The sequence below is a fragment of the Gobius niger genome, assembly GCF_951799975.1.
Source record: "Gobius niger genome assembly, contig: SCAFFOLD_32, whole genome shotgun sequence".
Taxonomy (NCBI): Eukaryota; Metazoa; Chordata; class Actinopteri; order Gobiiformes; family Gobiidae; genus Gobius; species Gobius niger.
In genome coordinates, this window is record NW_027639254.1 from 347,501 (window position 1) to 366,424 (window position 18,924).

General features: G+C 47.2%; 1 protein-coding gene across 1 annotated transcript in view; it reads left to right on the forward strand.

The window, feature by feature from the left end:
- LOC306982688 (patatin-like phospholipase domain-containing protein 2) overlaps window positions 1-12,180 on the forward strand; it is a gene marked incomplete at both ends in the record, with an annotated part of 19,371 nt that extends 7,191 nt beyond the window's left edge. Inside the window, 5 exons of the mRNA XM_079583154.1 lie at window positions 8,531-8,591; window positions 8,679-8,873; window positions 11,608-11,689; window positions 11,768-11,866; window positions 11,925-12,180. Of these exons, the coding sequence (XP_079439280.1) occupies window positions 8,531-8,591; window positions 8,679-8,873; window positions 11,608-11,689; window positions 11,768-11,866; window positions 11,925-12,180 (693 nt within the window). The remainder of the gene's footprint in view (window positions 1-8,530; window positions 8,592-8,678; window positions 8,874-11,607; window positions 11,690-11,767; window positions 11,867-11,924) is intronic.
- Window positions 12,181-18,924: the final 6,744 nt, after the last annotated feature.

Below are 18,924 nucleotides of genomic sequence, written 5' to 3' on the forward strand. Positions count from 1 at the left end.
TCTTTACTGGGTCTTTACCGGGTCTTCACCGGGTCTTTACTGGGTCTTTACCGGGTCTTTACTGGGTCTTTACTGGGTCTTTACTGGGTCTTTACTGGGTCTTTACCGGGTCTTTACCGGGTCTTTACCGGGTCTTTACCGGGTCTTTACCGGGTCTTTACTGGGTCTTTACTGGGTCTTTACTGGGTCTTTACCGGGTCTTTACCGGGTCTTTACTGGGTCTTTACCGGGTCTTTACTGGGTCTTTACCGGGTCTTTACCGGGTCTTTACCGGGTCTTTACCGGGTCTTTACCGGGTCTTTACTGGGTCTTTACCGGGTCTTTACTGGGTCTTTACTGGGTCTTTACCGGGTCTTTACTGGGTCTTTACCGGGTCTTTACTGGGTCTTTACCGGGTCTTCACTGGGTCTTTACCGGGTCTTTACCGGGTCTTTACTGGGTCTTTACTGGGTCTTTACCGGGTCTTTACAGGGTCTTTACAGGGTCTTTACTGGGTCTTTACTGGGTCTTTACCGGGTCTTCACTGGGTCTTTACCGGGTCTTTACCGGGTCTTTACTGGGTCTTTACTGGGTCTTTACCGGGTCTTTACCGGGTCTTTACAGGGTCTTTACAGGGTCTTTACCGGGTCTTTACAGGGTCTTTACAGGGTCTTTACTGGGTCTTTACTGGGTCTTCACCGGGTCTTTACCGGGTCTTTACCGGGTCTTTACTGGGTCTTCACCGGGTCTTTACCGGGTCTTTACCGGGTCTTTACTGGGTCTTTACTGGGTCTTTACCGGGTCTTTACCGGGTCTTTACCGGGTCTTTACCGGGTCTTTACCGGGTCTTTACCGGGTCTTTACCGGGTCTTTACTGGGTCTTCACCGGGTCTTTACCGGGTCTTTACCGGGTCTTTACTGGGTCTTTACTGGGTCTTTACCGGGTCTTTACCGGGTCTTTACCGGGTCTTTACCGGGTCTTTACCGGGTCTTTACCGGGTCTTTACTGGGTCTTTACTGGGTCTTTACTGGGTCTTTACCGGGTCTTTACCGGGTCTTTACTGGGTCTTTACTGTGTCTTTACCGGGTCTTTACCGGGTCTTTACCGGGTCTTTACCGGGTCTTTACCGGGTCTTTACCGGGTCTTTACCGGGTCTTTACCGGGTCTTTACCGGGTCTTCACCGGGTCTTTACCGGGTCTTTACCGGGTCTTCACCGGGTCTTTACCGGGTCTTTACTGGGTCTTTACCGGGTCTTTACCGGGTCTTTACTGGGTCTTTACCGGGTCTTTACCGGGTCTTTACCGGGTCTTTACCGGGTCTTTACCGGGTCTTTACCGGGTCTTTACCGGGTCTTTACCGGGTCTTTACCGGGTCTTTACCGGGTCTTTACCGGGTCTTTACCGGGTCTTTACTGGGTCTTTACCGGGTCTTTACTGGGTCTTTACCGGGTCTTTACCGGGTCTTTACCGGGTCTTTACCGGGTCTTTACCGGGTCTTTACCGGGTCTTTACTGGGTCTTTACTGGGTCTTTACCGGGTCTTTACCGGGTCTTTACCGGGTCTTTACTGGGTCTTTACTGGGTCTTTACTGGGTCTTTACTGGGTCTTTACTGGGTCTTTACTGGGTCTTTACTGGGTCTTTACTGGGTCTTTACCGGGTCTTTACTGGGTCTTTACTGGGTCTTTACCGGGTTTTTACCGGGTCTTTACCGGGTCTTTACCGGGTCTTTACTGGGTCTTTACTGGGTCTTTACCGGGTCTTTACCGGGTCTTTACCGGGTCTTTACCGGGTCTTTACTGGGTCTTTACTGGGTCTTTACCGGGTCTTTACTGGGTCTTTACTGGGTCTTTACCGGGTTTTTACCGGGTCTTTACTGGGTCTTTACCGGGTCTTTACCGGGTCTTTACTGGGTCTTTACTTGGTCTTTACTGGGTCTTTACTGGGTCTTTACCGGGTCTTTACCGGGTCTTTACTGGGTCTTTACTGGGTCTTTACCGGGTTTTTACCGGGTCTTCACTGGGTCTTTACTGGGTCTTTACTGGGTCTTTACTGGGTCTTTACTGGGTCTTTACTGGGTCTTTACTGGGTCTTTACTGGGTCTTTACTGGGTCTTTACTGGGTCTTTACCGGGTCTTTACCGGGTCTTTACTGGGTCTTTACTGGGTCTTTACTGGGTCTTTACTGGGTCTTTACCGGGTCTTTACTGGGTCTTTACTGGGTCTTTACTGGGTCTTTACTGGGTCTTTACTGGGTCTTTACCGGGTCTTTACCGGGTCTTTACTGGGTCTTTACTGGGTCTTTACTGGGTCTTTACCGGGTCTTTACTGGGTCTTTACCGGGTCTTTACCGGGTCTTTACTGGGTCTTTACTGGGTCTTTACTGGGTCTTTAACGGGTCTTTACCGGGTCTTTACCGGGTCTTTACTGGGTCTTCACCGGGTCTTTACTGGGTCTTTACCGGGTCTTTACCGGGTCTTTACCGGGTCTTTACTGGGTCTTTACCGGGTCTTTACCGGGTCTTCACTGGGTCTTTACCGGGTCTTTACTGGGTCTTTACTGGGTCTTTACTGGGTCTTTACCGGGTCTTTACTGGGTCTTTACTGGGTCTTTACTGGGTCTTTACTGGGTCTTTACCGGGTCTTTACCGGGTCTTTACCGGGTCTTTACTGGGTCTTTACTGGGTCTTTACCGGGTCTTTACTGGGTCTTTACTGGGTCTTTACTGGGTCTTTACTGGGTCTTTACTGGGTCTTTACCGGGTCTTTACCGGGTCTTTACCGGGTCTTTACTGGGTCTTTACTGGGTCTTTACCGGGTCTTTACTGGGTCTTTACTGGGTCTTTACTGGGTCTTTACCGGGTCTTTACCGGGTCTTTACTGGGTCTTTACTGGGTCTTTACTGGGTCTTTACCGGGTCTTTACCGGGTCTTTACCGGGTCTTTACTGGGTCTTTACTGGGTCTTTACCGGGTCTTTACTGGGTCTTTACTGGGTCTTTACTGGGTCTTTACCGGGTCTTTACTGGGTCTTTACTGGGTCTTTACTGGGTCTTTACTGGGTCTTTACTGGGTCTTTACTGGGTCTTTACCGGGTCTTTACCGGGTCTTTACCGGGTCTTCACCGGGTCTTCACCGGGTCTTTACCGGGTCTTTACTGGGTCTTTACCGGGTCTTTACAGGGTCTTTACTGGGTCTTTACTGGGTCTTTACCGGGTCTTTACTGGGTCTTTACCGGGTCTTTACTGGGTCTTTACCGGGTCTTTACTGGGTCTTTACCGGGTCTTTACTGGGTCTTTACTGGGTCTTTACTGGGTCTTTACTGGGTCTTTACTGGGTCTTTACTGGGTCTTTACTGGGTCTTTACTGGGTCTTTACCGGGTCTTTACTGGGTCTTTACTGGGTCTTTACTGGGTCTTTACCGGGTCTTTACTGGGTCTTTACCGGGTCTTTACCGGGTCTTTACCGGGTCTTTACCGGGTCTTTACCGGGTCTTTACTGGGTCTTTACCGGGTCTTTACCGGGTCTTTACTGGGTCTTTACCGGGTCTTTACCGGGTCTTTACCGGGTCTTTACCGGGTCTTTACCGGGTCTTTACTGGGTCTTTACCGGGTCTTTACCGGGTCTTTACTGGGTCTTTACTGGGTCTTTACTGGGTCTTTACTGGGTCTTTACTGGGTCTTTACTGGGTCTTTACTGGGTCTTTACCGGGTCTTTACCGGGTCTTTACTGGGTCTTTACTGGGTCTTTACCGGGTCTTTACCGGGTCTTTACTGGGTCTTTACCGGGTCTTTACCGGGTCTTTACTGGGTCTTTACCGGGTCTTTACCGGGTCTTCACTGGGTCTTTACCGGGTCTTTACCGGGTCTTTACTGGGTCTTTACCGGGTCTTTACTGGGTCTTTACCGGGTCTTTACTGGGTCTTTACCGGGTCTTTACTGGGTCTTTACTGGGTCTTTACTGGGTCTTTACCGGGTCTTTACCGGGTCTTTACTGGGTCTTTACTGGGTCTTTACCGGGTCTTTACCGGGTCTTCACTGGGTCTTTACCGGGTCTTTACTGGGTCTTTACTGGGTCTTTACCGGGTCTTTACCGGGTCTTTACCGGGTCTTTACTGGGTCTTTACCGGGTCTTTACTGGGTCTTTACCGGGTCTTTACCGGGTCTTTACCGGGTCTTTACCGGGTCTTTACTGGGTCTTTACCGGGTCTTTACCGGGTCTTTACTGGGTCTTTACTGGGTCTTTACCGGGTCTTTACCGGGTCTTTACCGGGTCTTTACCGGGTCTTTACCGGGTCTTTACTGGGTCTTTACCGGGTCTTTACTGGGTCTTTACCGGGTCTTTACCGGGTCTTTACTGGGTCTTTACCGGGTCTTTACCGGGTCTTTACCGGGTCTTTACCGGGTCTTTACCGGGTCTTTACTGGGTCTTTACCGGGTCTTTACCGGGTCTTTACCGGGTCTTTACCGGGTCTTCACCGGGTCTTTACCGGGTCTTTACCGGGTCTTTACCGGGTCTTTACCGGGTCTTTACTGGGTCTTTACCGGGTCTTTACCGGGTCTTTACTGGGTCTTTACTGGGTCTTTACCGGGTCTTTACCGGGTCTTTACCGGGTCTTTACTGGGTCTTTACTGGGTCTTTACCGGGTCTTTTACTGGGTCTTTACTGGGTCTTTACTGGGTCCTCACCGGGTCTTTACCGGGTCTTTAACGGGTCTTTAACGGGTCTTTACAGGGTCTTTACTGGGTCTTTACTGGGTCTTTACTGGGTCTTTACCGGGTCTTTACCGGGTCTTTACCGGGTCTTTACTGGGTCTTTACCGGGTCTTTACTGGGTCTTTACCGGGTCTTTACTGGGTCTTTACTGGGTCTTTACCGGGTCTTTACTGGGTCTTTACCGGGTCTTTACTGGGTCTTTACCGGGTCTTTACTGGGTCTTTACTGGGTCTTTACTGGGTCTTTACTGGGTCTTTACTGGGTCTTTACTGGGTCTTTACTGGGTCTTTACCGGGTCTTTACTGGGTCTTTACCGGGTCTTTACTGGGTCTTTACCGGGTCTTTACCGGGTCTTTACCGGGTCTTTACTGGGTCTTTTACTGGGTCTTTACTAGGTCTTTACTAGGTCTTTACTGGGTCTTTACCGGGTCTTTTACTGGGTCTTTACTGGGTCTTTACTGGGTCCTCACCGGGTCTTTACCGGGTCTTTAACGGGTCTTTAACGGGTCTTCTCCGGGTCTTTACTGGGTCTTTACCGGGTCTTTACCGGGTCTTTACTGGGTCTTTACTGGGTCTTTACCGGGTCTTTACCGGGTCTTTACCGGGTCTTTACTGGGTCTTTACTGGGTCTTTACTGGGTCTTTACCGGGTCTTTACCGGGTCTTTACTGGGTCTTTACCGGGTCTTTACCGGGTCTTTACTGGGTCTTTACTGGGTCTTTACCGGGTCTTTACCGGGTCTTTACCGGGTCTTTACCGGGTCTTTACCGGGTCTTTACTGGGTCTTTACAGGGTCTTTACTGGGTCTTTACTGGGTCTTTACTGGGTCTTTACTGGGTCTTTACAGGGTCTTTACCGGGTCTTTACTGGGTCTTTACTGGGTCTTTACCGGGTCTTTACCGGGTCTTTACCGGGTCTTTACTGGGTCTTTACTGGGTCTTTACCGGGTCTTTACAAGGTCTTCACTGGGTCTTTACTGGGTCTTTACTGGGTCTTTACCGGGTCTTTACTGGGTCTTTACTGGGTCTTTACTGGGTCTTTACTGGGTCTTTACTGGGTCTTTACCGGGTCTTTACTGGGTCTTTACTGGGTCTTTACTGGGTCTTTACTGGGTCTTTACTGGGTCTTTACTGGGTCTTTACTGGGTCTTTACCGGGTATTTACCGGGTCTTTACTGGGTCTTTACTGGGTCTTTACTGGGTCTTTACTGGTTCTTTATCGGGTCTTTACTGGGTCTTTACTGGGTCTTTACTGGGTCTTTACTGGGTCTTTACTGGGTCTTTACTGGGTCTTTACCGGGTATTTACCGGGTCTTTACTGGGTCTTTACTGGGTCTTTACTGGGTCTTTACTGGGTCTTTACTGGGTCTTTACTGGGTCTTTACTGGGTCTTTACTGGGTCTTTACTGGGTCTTTACTGGGTCTTTACCGGGTATTTACCGGGTCTTTACTGGGTCTTTACCGGGTCTTTACTGGGTCTTTACTGGGTCTTTACTGGGTCTTTACTGGGTCTTTACTGGGTCTTTACCGGGTCTTTTCTGGGTCTTTACCGGGTATTTACCGGGTCTTTACTGGGTCTTTACCGGGTCTTTACTGGGTCTTTACTGGGTCTTTACTGGGTCTTTACTGGGTCTTTACTGGGTCTTTACTGGGTCTTTACCGGGTATTTACCGGGTCTTTACTGGGTCTTTACTGGGTCTTTACTGGGTCTTTACTGGGTCTTTACTGGGTCTTTACTGGGTCTTTACTGGGTCTTTACTGGGTCTTTACTGGGTCTTTACTGGGTCTTTACCGGGTATTTACCGGGTCTTTACTGGGTCTTTACCGGGTCTTTACTGGGTCTTTACTGGGTCTTTACTGGGTCTTTACTGGGTCTTTACTGGGTCTTTACCGGGTCTTTTCTGGGTCTTTACCGGGTATTTACCGGGTCTTTACTGGGTCTTTACTGGGTCTTTACTGGGTCTTTACCGGGTCTTTACTGGGTCTTTACTGGGTCTTTACTGGGTCTTTACAGGGTCTTTACCGGGTCTTTACCGGGTCTTCACTGGGTCTTTACTGGGTCTTTACCGGGTCTTTACTGGGTCTTTTCTGGGTCTTTACCGGGTCTTTACCGGGTCTTTACTGGGTCTTTACCGGGTCTTTACCGGGTCTTTACCGGGTCTTTACCGGGTCTTTACCGGGTCTTTACCGGGTCTTTACCGGGTCTTTTCTGGGTCTTTACCGGGTATTTACCGGGTCTTTACCGGGTCTTTACCGGGTCTTTTCTGGGTCTTTACCGGGTCTTTACCGGGTCTTTACCGGGTCTTTTCTGGGTCTTTACCGGGTCTTTACCGGGTCTTTACAGGGTGTTTACCGGGTCTTTACCGGGTTTTCTCCGGGTCTTTACCGGGTCTTTACCGGGTCTTTACTGGGTCTTTACCGGGTCTTCACCGGGTCTTCTCCGGGTGTTTACCGGGTCTTTACTGGGTCTTTACCGGGTCTTTACTGGGTCTTTACCGGGTCTTCACCGGGTCTTCACCGGGTCTTCTCCGGGTGTTTACCGGGTCTTTACTGGGTCTTTACTGGGTCTTTACTGGGTCTTTACTGGGTCTTTACCGGGTCTTTACCGGGTCTTTACCGGGTCTTCACCGGGTCTTTACTGGGTCTTTACCAGGTCTTTACCGTGTCTTTACCGGGTCTTTACTGGGTCTTTACCGGGTCTTTACTGGGTCTTTACCGGGTCTTTACCGGGTCTTTACCGGGTCTTTACTGGGTCTTTACCGGGTCTTTACCGGGTCTTTACCAGGTCTTTACCAGGTCTTTACCGGGTCTTTACCGGGTCTTTACCGGGTCTTTACCGGGTCTTTACCGGGTCTTTACCAGGTCTTTACCGGGTCTTTACCGGGTCTTCACTGGGTCTTTACTGGGTCTTTACTGGGTCTTTACCGGGTCTTTACCGTGTCTTTACTGGGTCTTTACCGGGTCTTTACCGGGTCTTTACTGAGTCTTTACTGGGTCTTTACTGGGTCTTCACTGGGTCTTTACTGGGTCTTTACTTGGTCTTTACCGGGTCTTTACCGGGTCTTTACTGGGTCTTTACCGGGTCTTTACTGGGTCTTTACCGGGTCTTTACCGGGTCTTTACTTGGTCTTTACTGGGTCTTTACCAGGTCTTTACCGGGTCTTTACCGGGTCTTTACTGGGTCTTTACCGGGTCTTTACCGGGTCTTTACAGGGTCTTTACCGGGTCTTTACTGGGTCTTTACTGGGTCTTTACCAGGTCTTTACTGGGTCTTTACCGGGTCTTTACCGGGTCTTTACAGGGTCTTTACCGGGTCTTTACTGGGTCTTTACTGGGTCTTTACCAGGTCTTTACTGGGTCTTTACCGGGTCTTTACCGGGTCTTTACCGGGTCTTTACAGGGTCTTTACCGGGTCTTTACTTGGTCTTTACTGGGTCTTTACCAGGTCTTTACTGGGTCTTTACTGGGTCTTTACCAGGTCTTTACTGGGTCTTTACCAGGTCTTTACCAGGTCTTTACTTGGTCTTTACCGGGTCTTTACCGGGTCTTTACCGGGTCTTTACAGGGTCTTTACCGGGTCTTTACTTGGTCTTTACTGGGTCTTTACCAGGTCTTTACTGGGTCTTTACCAGGTCTTTACTGGGTCTTTACCGGGTCTTTACTGGGTCTTTACTTGGTCTTTACCGGGTCTTTACCAGGTCTTTACCGGGTCTTTACCGGGTCTTCACTGGGTCTTTACCGGGTCTTTACCGGGTCTTTACCGGGTCTTTACCGGGTCTTCACTGGGTCTTTACTGGGTCTTTACCGGGTCTTCACCGGGTCTTCTCCGGGTCCTGTGTTCCAGGTTCTGGCCCGGGTCTGCCAGGGCGGGTTCACAGACGCTCTCCGGTTCCTGCAGGAAAACGGTGAGAGATTAAAGTCGTCTGATGAAGTTTATTAAAGGTAAAAAATGAAATGTTTTGGTGATTCGTCTCCTCCTGGTCCCGCTTTAGGTTTGCTGCCGGACGGGGAGGGGCCAGAGCCGGGGCCGCGGACCCCGTGTTGCGAATGGGAACATCTGTTTAGGAGTGAAGACCAATCAGAGCAGGGAGAGATTCAAGCCGACCAATGGGAGACGAGGAGGCGGGAACATCACGCGTGGCTCGACCCGAGACTCACCGAGAAGCTGCCGGCGGAGATAAGAGCGGGTGAGGAGGGGGGGGAGGGGGGGCAGAGCGGGTGAGGAGGGGGGGCAGAGCGGGTGAGGAGGGGGGGAGGACTCGCCGGCGCCCCCTCTGGTCTCCTGTCTCAGCTGAAGTCTTACAAAAATGTGACAAAAAAATTACAAAAATGTGACAAAATGTGACATAAAATGACAAAAATTTGATAAAAATTTGATAAAAAATTGACCAAAAAAATAAAATAAATTGACAAAAATGTAACAGTTTTTTTTTTTTTTAAATGACAAAAATATGATTAAAAAAATTACAAAAAAATTACAAAAATTTGATTCAAAAATGACAAAAAATTCACAAAAAATGACCAAAAAAATTACTAAAATGTGACAAAAAATTACAAAAATGTGATAAAAAAATTACAAAAAAATGAAAAAAAATTGACCAAAAAATGACAAAAATGTGATAAAAAATGACAGAAATGTGATAAAAAATTGACAAAATAATGACATAAAAGTGACAAAAAATGGACAAAAAAATGACAAAAAATGATCAAAAAAATAAAATAAATTGACAAAAATGTAACAAAGTTTTTTTTTTTAAATGACAAAAAATTGACAAAAAATTACAAAACAAATTCAAAAAAATTACAAAAATGTGATAAAAAATTGACAAAAAAATGACAAAAATTTGACAAAAAATGACAAAAAAATGACAAAAATGTGACAAAATGTGACATAAAATGACAAAAATTTGATAAAAATTGGATAAAAAATTGACCAAAAAAATAAAATAAATTGACAAAAATGTAACAAAGTTTTTTTTTTAAATGACAAAAATGTGATAAAAAAATGACAAAAAAAATGACAAAAAAAATGACAAAAAATGACAAAAAAATGACAAAAAATTGACAAAAAATGACAAAAAAATGACAAAAATTTGACAAAAAATGACAAAAAATTTCTCAGCTGAAGTCTCTCTCTCTCTCTCTCTCTGCAGTCCTGTGTGGCTCCTGTAGACTCGCCGGCGCCCCCTCTGGTCTCCTGTCTCAGCTGAAGTCTCTCTCTCTCTCTCTCTGCAGTCCTGTGTGGCTCCTGTAGACTCGCCGGCGCCCCCTCTGGTCTCCTGTCTCAGCTGAAGTCTCTCTCTCTCTCTCTCTCTCTCTCTCTGCAGTCCTGTGTGGCTCCTGTAGACTCGCCGGCGCCCCCTCTGGCCTCCTGTCTCAGCTGAAGTCTCTCTCTCTCTCTCTCTCTGCAGTCCTGTGTGGCTCCTGTAGACTCGCCGGCGCCCCCTCTGGTCTCCTGTCTCAGCTGAAGTCTCTCTCTCTCTCTCTCTCTGCAGTCCTGTGTGGCTCCTGTAGACTCGCCGGCGCCCCCTCTGGCCTCCTGTCTCAGCTGAAGTCTCTCTCTCTCTCTCTCTCTCTCTCTCTGCAGTCCTGTGTGGCTCCTGTAGACTCGCCGGCGCCCCCTCTGGTCTCCTGTCTCAGCTGAAGTCTCTCTCTCTCTCTCTCTCTGCAGTCCTGTGTGGCTCCTGTAGACTCTCCGGCGCCCCCTCTGGTCTCCTGTCTCAGCTGAAGTCTTACAAAAAAATGACAAAAAATGACAAAAAAATTACAAAAATTTTACAAAAAACGACAAAAAAACGACAAAAAAATGACAAAAAAAATACAAAAAATTGACAAAAAAAATACAAAAAATTGACAAAAAATGACAAAAAATGACAAAAAATGACAAAAAATGACAAAAAATTGACCAAAAAATGACAAAAAATGACAAAAAATGACAAAAAAATGACAAAAAATGACAAAAAAATGACAAAAAAAGGACAAAAAACGACAAAAAACGACAAAAAATGACAAAAAAAATGACAAAAAATTGACGAAAAAATTAGAAAAAAATGAGAAAAAATTGACGAAAAAATTAGAAAAAAATGAGAAAAAATGACAAAATTTTTACAAAAAATGACAAAAAATTGACAAAAAAATGAGAAAAAAATTACAAAAAATGGACGAAAAAACGACAAAAAATTACAAACTGTTGAAAAAAAGACAAAAAATGACAAAAAAATGACAAAAAATGACACAAATTTGACAAAAAATGACCAAAAAAACCGACAAAAAATGACAAAAAAATGACAAAAAATTGACAAAAAACGACAAAAAACGACAAAAAAATTACAAACAATTGAAAAAAAAATGACAAAAATGTGATAAAAATTTGACGTCTCAGCTGAAGTCTCTCTCTCTCTCTCTCTCTGCAGTCCTGTGTGGCTCCTGCAGACTCGCCGGCGCCCCCTCTGGCCTCCTGTCTCAGCTGAAGTCTCACCTCTCTCTCTCTCTCTGCAGTCCTGTGTGGCTCCTGCAGACTCGCCGGCGCCCCCTCTGGTCTCCTGTCTCAGCTGAAGTCTCTCTCTCTCTCTCTCTGCAGTCCTGTGTGGCTCCTGCAGACTCGCCGGCGCCCCCTCTGGTCTCCTGTCTCAGCTGAAGTCTCTCTCTCTCTCTCTCTGCAGTCCTGTGTGGCTCCTGCAGACTCGCCGGCGCCCCCTCTGGTCTCCTGTCTCAGCTGAAGTCTCACCTCTCTCTCTCTCTCTGCAGTCCTGTGTGGCTCCTGCAGACTCGCCGGCGCCCCCTCTGGTCTCCTGTCTCAGCTGAAGTCTCTCTCTCTCTCTCTCTCTCTCTCTCTCTGCAGTCCTGTGTGGCTCCTGCAGACTCGCCGGCGCCCCCTCTGGCCTCCTGTCTCAGCTGAAGTCTCTCTCTCTCTCTCTGCAGTCCTGTGTGGCTCCTGCAGACTCGCCGGCGCCCCCTCTGGCCTCCTGTCTCAGCTGAAGTCGTACCTCTCCCTCCCTCAGAGGTCAGCCCCCCCTGGACTCCGGGGAAACCCCTTCCGGGCGGGGCCGTAGCCTCAGTAATGACCTGAAGTCTCTCACAGGCTGGTGGAGCGTCTGATGGAGCTGCCCGGAGACGTGAGCCGGCTGTTCTCAGCGTTCAACTCGAGCCGGGGTGGCGAGGGGGCGGAGCCAGGCCTCAGGTGAGACTCGTGTTGTGAATGACAGAGCGTCTCCTTTAAACGTGCTGTCTTTGTGCAGGGAGTTTCCTCTGCGCCGCTGCAAAAGTCTCCCCTCAGGACTCGCCCTGTTCGACCTGCAGGAGCGACGGAGGAGGCCCCCCGAGGAGGTCCCCCGAGGAGGTCCCCCGAGGAGGCCCCCCGAGGAGGTCCCCCGAGGAGGCCCCCCGAGGAGGCCCCCCGAGGAGGCCCCCCGAGGAGGTCCCCCGAGGAGGTCCCCCGAGGAGGTCCCCCGAGGAGGCCCACGTCTCCTGACCCCCCCCTTAACCCCCACCTGAACCGAGCACGTTTTCTGCAGCTTTACCCCAATCCAAAAGCTTCTGGAAAAAAGCTGTAGCAACAGAACTGAGACGAAAACAAGGATGGAAATGTGACAAAAAATGGAGAAAACTTTGATGAAAATGGATGAAAAAGTAGCAAAAATGTCACAAAAAATTGACAAAAAAATGACAAAAAAACGACGAAAAAATTGACAAAAAAATGACAAAAAAATTGACAAAAAAATGGAAAAAAAAAATTACGAAAAAAATTACGAAAAATTTGACAAAAATGTGACAAAAATGACAAAAAAAATGACAAATGTGACAAAGTGGCAATAATGTCCCAAGAAATTGACAAAAAATTGACAAAAAAATGACAAAAGTTACAAAAATGAGATGAAAACCCAACAAAAAAATGATGGAATAAAAAATGTGCTGTGAGGAAACAGATCCTCAGTTCAGGCGGGGGTTAAGAGGTTAAACCACACGGGACTGACCAAGACTCTGGTGTTTCTGCTCCTGTGGTTTCATGTTTCATGTTTTTCCACTGAAGCAAATGTTTGTAAAACCGTTCACTGACAAAAGCAATAAAATGTTTGTGATTCTGAAAAGTCTGGGTCAATTTTTGTTTCACATGGACAGAATCAGGAACAGACTTTATTAATGCACGACTTCATGGACGTTCATGGTCACATGGTCTCATGGTCTCATGGTCACATGGTCTCATGGTCACATGGTCACATGGTCTCATGGTCACATGGTCACATGGTCACATGGTCTCATGGTCACATGGTCACATGGTCACATGGTCTCATGGTCACATGGTCACATGGTCTCATGGTCTCATGGTCACATGGTCACATGGTCACATGGTCACATGGTCACATGGTCACATGGTCACATGGTCTCATGGTCACATGGTCACATGGTCACATGGTCTCATGGTCTCATGGTCACATGGTCACATGGTCACATGGTCTCATGGTCACATGGTCACATGGTCTCATGGTCACATGGTCACATGGTCACATGGTCTCATGGTCTCATGGTCACATGGTCTCATGGTCTCATGGTCTCATGGTCACATGGTCTCATGGTCACATGGTCTCATGGTCACATGGTCTCATGGTCACATGGTCTCATGGTCACATGGTCTCATGGTCTCATGGTCTCATGGTCTCATGGTCTCATGGTCACATGGTCACATGGTCACATGGTCTCATGGTCACATGGTCACATGGTCTCATGGTCACATGGTCACATGGTCACATGGTCTCATGGTCTCATGGTCTCATGGTCTCATGGTCACATGGTCACATGGTCTCATGGTCACATGGTCACATGGTCACATGGTCACATGGTCACATGGTCTCATGGTCACATGGTCTCATGGTCACATGGTCACATGGTCACATGGTCACATGGTCACATGGTCTCATGGTCACATGGTCACATGGTCACATGGTCACATGGTCTCATGGTCTCATGGTCTCATGGTCTCATGGTCACATGGTCACATGGTCTCATGGTCACATGGTCACATGGTCACATGGTCTCATGGTCACATGGTCACATGGTCACATGGTCACATGGTCACATGGTCACATGGTCACATGGTCACATGGTCTCATGGTCACATGGTCACATGGTCACATGGTCACATGGTCTCATGGTCTCATGGTCACATGGTCACATGGTCACATGGTCACATGGTCACATGGTCTCATGGTCACATGGTCACATGGTCTCATGGTCACATGGTCACATGGTCACATGGTCACATGGTCTCATGGTCTCATGGTCACATGGTCACATGGTCACATGGTCACATGGTCACATGGTCACATGGTCTCATGGTCACATGGTCTCATGGTCACATGGTCTCATGGTCACATGGTCACATGGTCTCATGGTCACATGGTCACATGGTCTCATGGTCACATGGTCACATGGTCTCATGGTCACATGGTCTCATGGTCACATGGTCACATGGTCACATGGTCACATGGTCTCATGGTCACATGGTCACATGGTCTCATGGTCACATGGTCACATGGTCTCATGGTCACATGGTCACATGGTCACATGGTCACATGGTCACATGGTCACATGGTCTCATGGTCACATGGTCACATGGTCACATGGTCTCATGGTCACATGGTCACATGGTCACATGGTCACATGGTCACATGGTCTCATGGTCTCATGGTCTCATGGTCTCATGGTCACATGGTCTCATGGTCACATGGTCACATGGTCTCATGGTCACATGGTCACATGGTCTCATGGTCACATGGTCACATGGTCACATGGTCTCATGGTCTCATGGTCTCATGGTCACATGGTCTCATGGTCTCATGGTCTCATGGTCTCATGGTCACATGGTCTCATGGTCACATGGTCTCATGGTCACATGGTCACATGGTCACATGGTCTCATGGTCACATGGTCACATGGTCACATGGTCACATGGTCTCATGGTCACATGGTCACATGGTCACATGGTCACATGGTCACATGGTCTCATGGTCTCATGGTCACATGGTCACATGGTCACATGGTCACATGGTCTCATGGTCACATGGTCACATGGTCTCATGGTCACATGGTCACATGGTCACATGGTCTCATGGTCTCATGGTCTCATGGTCTCATGGTCTCATGGTCACATGGTCACATGGTCTCATGGTCACATGGTCACATGGTCACATGGTCTCATGGTCACATGGTCACATGGTCTCATGGTCACATGGTCACATGGTCACATGGTCACATGGTCTCATGGTCACATGGTCTCATGGTCACATGGTCACATGGTCACATGGTCACATGGTCACATGGTCACATGGTCTCATGGTCACATGGTCACATGGTCACATGGTCTCATGGTCACATGGTCTCATGGTCACATGGTCACATGGTCTCATGGTCACATGGTCACATGGTCACATGGTCTCATGGTCACATGGTCACATGGTCACATGGTCTCATGGTCACATGGTCACATGGTCACATGGTCACATGGTCACATGGTCTCATGGTCACATGGTCACATGGTCACATGGTCACGGCGAGAACAGGAAGCCTGAAACACATGTTCCTGTTTTACTTCCTGATCCTGTTGTCAATAGGTGTGTTTAAGATGAGTGAGGCGCTGCAGGCGAGCGGTGCAGCCGGTCAGAATCGCTCTGACGGCACCTGTGCGACGGTGCCCATATTCTCGTGAGATCGAGGCGGCTGGAGCGCCTTGGGGCGGCGAGCAAAGTTGCTTTTCTCCGCCTCGCTCGGCTGCCTGAACTACAAAAGCCAAAGGGCTTGTGGGAAATGAAGTGCCGTAAACACGTTTGCTGACAGAAGGTGTGTTTAAGATGCCGTTGCGGCTCGCCTGGATGATCGGCGAGAGTAGCCGGCGCAACGGGGGCGGAGAAAAAAAGTCTGAAGCCAATCCGACCCTCCACATGCAGAGAACAACGAGAGCGGCCTCAGATCACGCAGCTTCTCGTTCAGATATCGCGTTCATTTAAAGTTTATCCTAAATAAAAGTCCTTCACCTCCTGCTCTGTTTCCTTTACTCCAGAGACATAATTCTTCATCAGAGAAAACTTTCCCATTCGTTTGTTTGTTCAAGTTTGTGAGATAAAATACGTCCTTTTAAATCATTAATTTGTTCTGAAAAGCATCAAACATGAGCTCTATTTTAGGGGCGATACAAAACTTTAATAGTTTCAGTCATAGTTTATTTGTTCAGATCTAAAGAGGAGAGGGGAGGGGGCGAGGAGCACGTTTCTGATCACAGCAGACTCGTATCCAATCACCTGAGCGTGAGGACAGGTGGGCGTTTTCCCGTCATGCACGGGGCCGTGGAGCCGCTGCAGTTCCTCTGGAGAGATGCAGCGGCTGATCAAGTCGGCTGCTCTCGTTGGGGTCTCACGATCTTTCCGTGCCCCACGAGCCCGTGACATCAGAGCCCGTCTGGAGCAAGTCGGACAGAAATCTAACCGGCACCGTGCGTCTGCAGTCGGCTGTCAAAACTGCGTCCGTCTGGCTCATCTCAAACACACCTAGAGACTGACAGGTGATTGGATATGAGTTGTGTTTAGATCAGAGACGTGTTGCCCTGACACTCCGCAGCCTCTGCCTCCTTTTTTCTCATCACTAAGATCTACTTAAATCTGCAGAAATGCTTCATATTTGACAGAAAGTGCCGTGTGTTCAACATATGGCCTACATTTAAATAAGCATATGCTTATTATTCTAATCCTAAACTGTAAGAGGAGAGTCTGTTATTTTAGCTGTAGTGTTGGGGCGATTTGTCTGGTGTGTGAGAGAAGCAGAAATGTGTTCACAAACTTTAACAATAGTTTTAATCCCAAACTTTGTAACAAACGCGAGACGCTGCGTGACCTGAGGCTCCTCCCTGTTCTCGGGGCTGAGATGTGTCTGCCTTGATTCGAGGCGCCTTTCTCCGCCCTCTGACGCCACCGCCTGGTCTCGTCTGGAATCGAGGCCACTTCATCTTAAACACACCTATTGGTTCTAACAATAAATAATGTTTTCCTCATTTCAGAAACACGGCCGTAAAAATCACAGAAACAAATTTGTTTTTTAATTGTTTAAAGCAAAAAGCAAAAAGCAGGAAAAGGAACAAAAAAGTGAAATCTCTTCTCGGTCTTTTGTTCCTGAACCGTGTGTGGTTGACACTGAGGCGCCCCCTGCTGGGGACCGGCCACACTCGATTTATTCAACAGGAAACAACTTCCCACATACAAAACATCATACGCTTCAACCCAATCAGGAGGTGATGATCCCTCTGACGATGAGGAGGTGGTAACCCAGACAAAGTCCACAAACCGCCCCCCCCCGGGATCTCACCCCCCCGGGATCTCACCCCCCCCGGGATCTCAACCCCCCCGGGATCTCAACCCCCCCGGGATCTCACCCCCCCCCGGGATCTCACCCCCCCTGGATCTCACCCCCCCCGTCAGAAACACAGAAGGATCTGGAGGAAAGTCCCCGCTCTCCTGCTCTTTATTCTGTTTGTTTTTCCTCTGTCAGAAACACGGCCGGAAAAAGCTGAGCCAGGTTTAAATGAGCTTTTGTTTTGTGACTCAAACATTTGGCAAAAGCTCCAGGAAATATTGATGTTGTTTGTGTTTATGAATCAGAGAATCAGGCTCGAGCTCAGAAGAAGCAGATGAAGCGTCGTCACTCAGGGTCACTTTATTTTTCAATTTTTACACTTTTTTATCATTTATTTGTCTTTTTGTCTTGTTTCTGACACTGTCATTTTTCGTCACTTTTTTTTTAAATCTCTTTTTGTCATTTTTTTGTCATTTTTCAACACTTATTGTCACATTTTTATCACTTTTTTTTTTAATCACTTTTTAATTAATTTTTCTTCACTTTTTTGTCACTTTTCAATTTAATTTTTTATAAATTTTTCGTCTCGTCACATTTTAATCTTTTTTTTTTACTGTAAATGTTTTGTCATTTTTTGGGTCAATTTGTCGTCACATTTTCAATTTTTTTGACACTTTTATTCATCGAGAAAGTTACTAAAAAGTGACGAAAATTTTCATCACTTTTCAGTAACTTTTAAATAAACTTCTTGTAAATTTTTTCACATTTTTTGTCATTTTTTCCGTTTCTCACTGTGGTCATTATTCAGCCGCTCCACAGTCACAGCCGCCCTGGGGCAGACTGTCCATGGTGGCTGTCATGTGTTGTTTATATCAGCGCCCTCTGCTGGACACGTGTCCCCCGAGTGGCTGAACTGGGCCATACGTTTCTATAGAAATAAAAGAGAAATAATAAAAATACTTTATTAAAAAAGTGCTCGTTAAAGTTTGACACTGATTTAAACATAAAGACTTTATAAACACTGATCTGGACGTTCATCTTTCAAATACAAAGTGTGGATTCAATAAAACCGGCGGCTTCGAGAAAACACTGAGTTTAGTTCTTTCTGTCGTAAACATTTCACACCAGTAAAAAGTGTGGCTCAGACTCTGCTCCTCCTGAACCTGAACCTCCCATGACCTGATGAAACAGGTCAGAGGTCAGAGGTCGGCTCGGCGCTCTCTCTCCGTCAGCCAGGGAAACCGGCCGAGTCTGTCGCCGTGGAGACCGGGAGGAAACGTCCCGAGGCTGAAACAGGACAATAAAAGTCTGCTTCCTGTCTGACAAACTTTCACAACAAAAGGCAGGTTCCTCTAAATCCTGTTTATTAACCTCTTAACTCCCGCCTGAACCGAGAGCATTTTCTCCAGTTCAGCTTTACCCAAATCCTGTAGGCCAGTGTAACGCCTCATTTGAAAGACCTACAAAACTAAATTGATCTTTTTCCTCACGGCAGATTTTTTTTCAGCACTTTTTTTGTCGGGCAGTCGACTCATTTTTGTCAAATTTTTGTCACTTTTTCGTCCTTTTTTTCCTCATTTTTTCGTCAATTTTTTTTGTCTTTTTTGTATTTTTGTTGTAATATTTTTCTCACTTTTTGTCAATGTTTCATCCATTTTCTCCCCTCAATTTTTGGTCAATTTTCGTCCATTTTTTTGTCACTTTTTCGTCCTTTTTTCCCTCCATTTTTGGTCAATGTTTGGTCAATTTGTGCCATTTTTTGTATTTTTTTTTGTATTTTTTTCCCTCCATTTTTGTCATTTTTTTGTCATTTTTTTGTCATTTTTTTGTCACTTTTTCGTCAATGTTTTCTCACTTTTGTCACATTTTCCTCCTTGTTTTCGTCTCAGTTTTGTTGCTTTT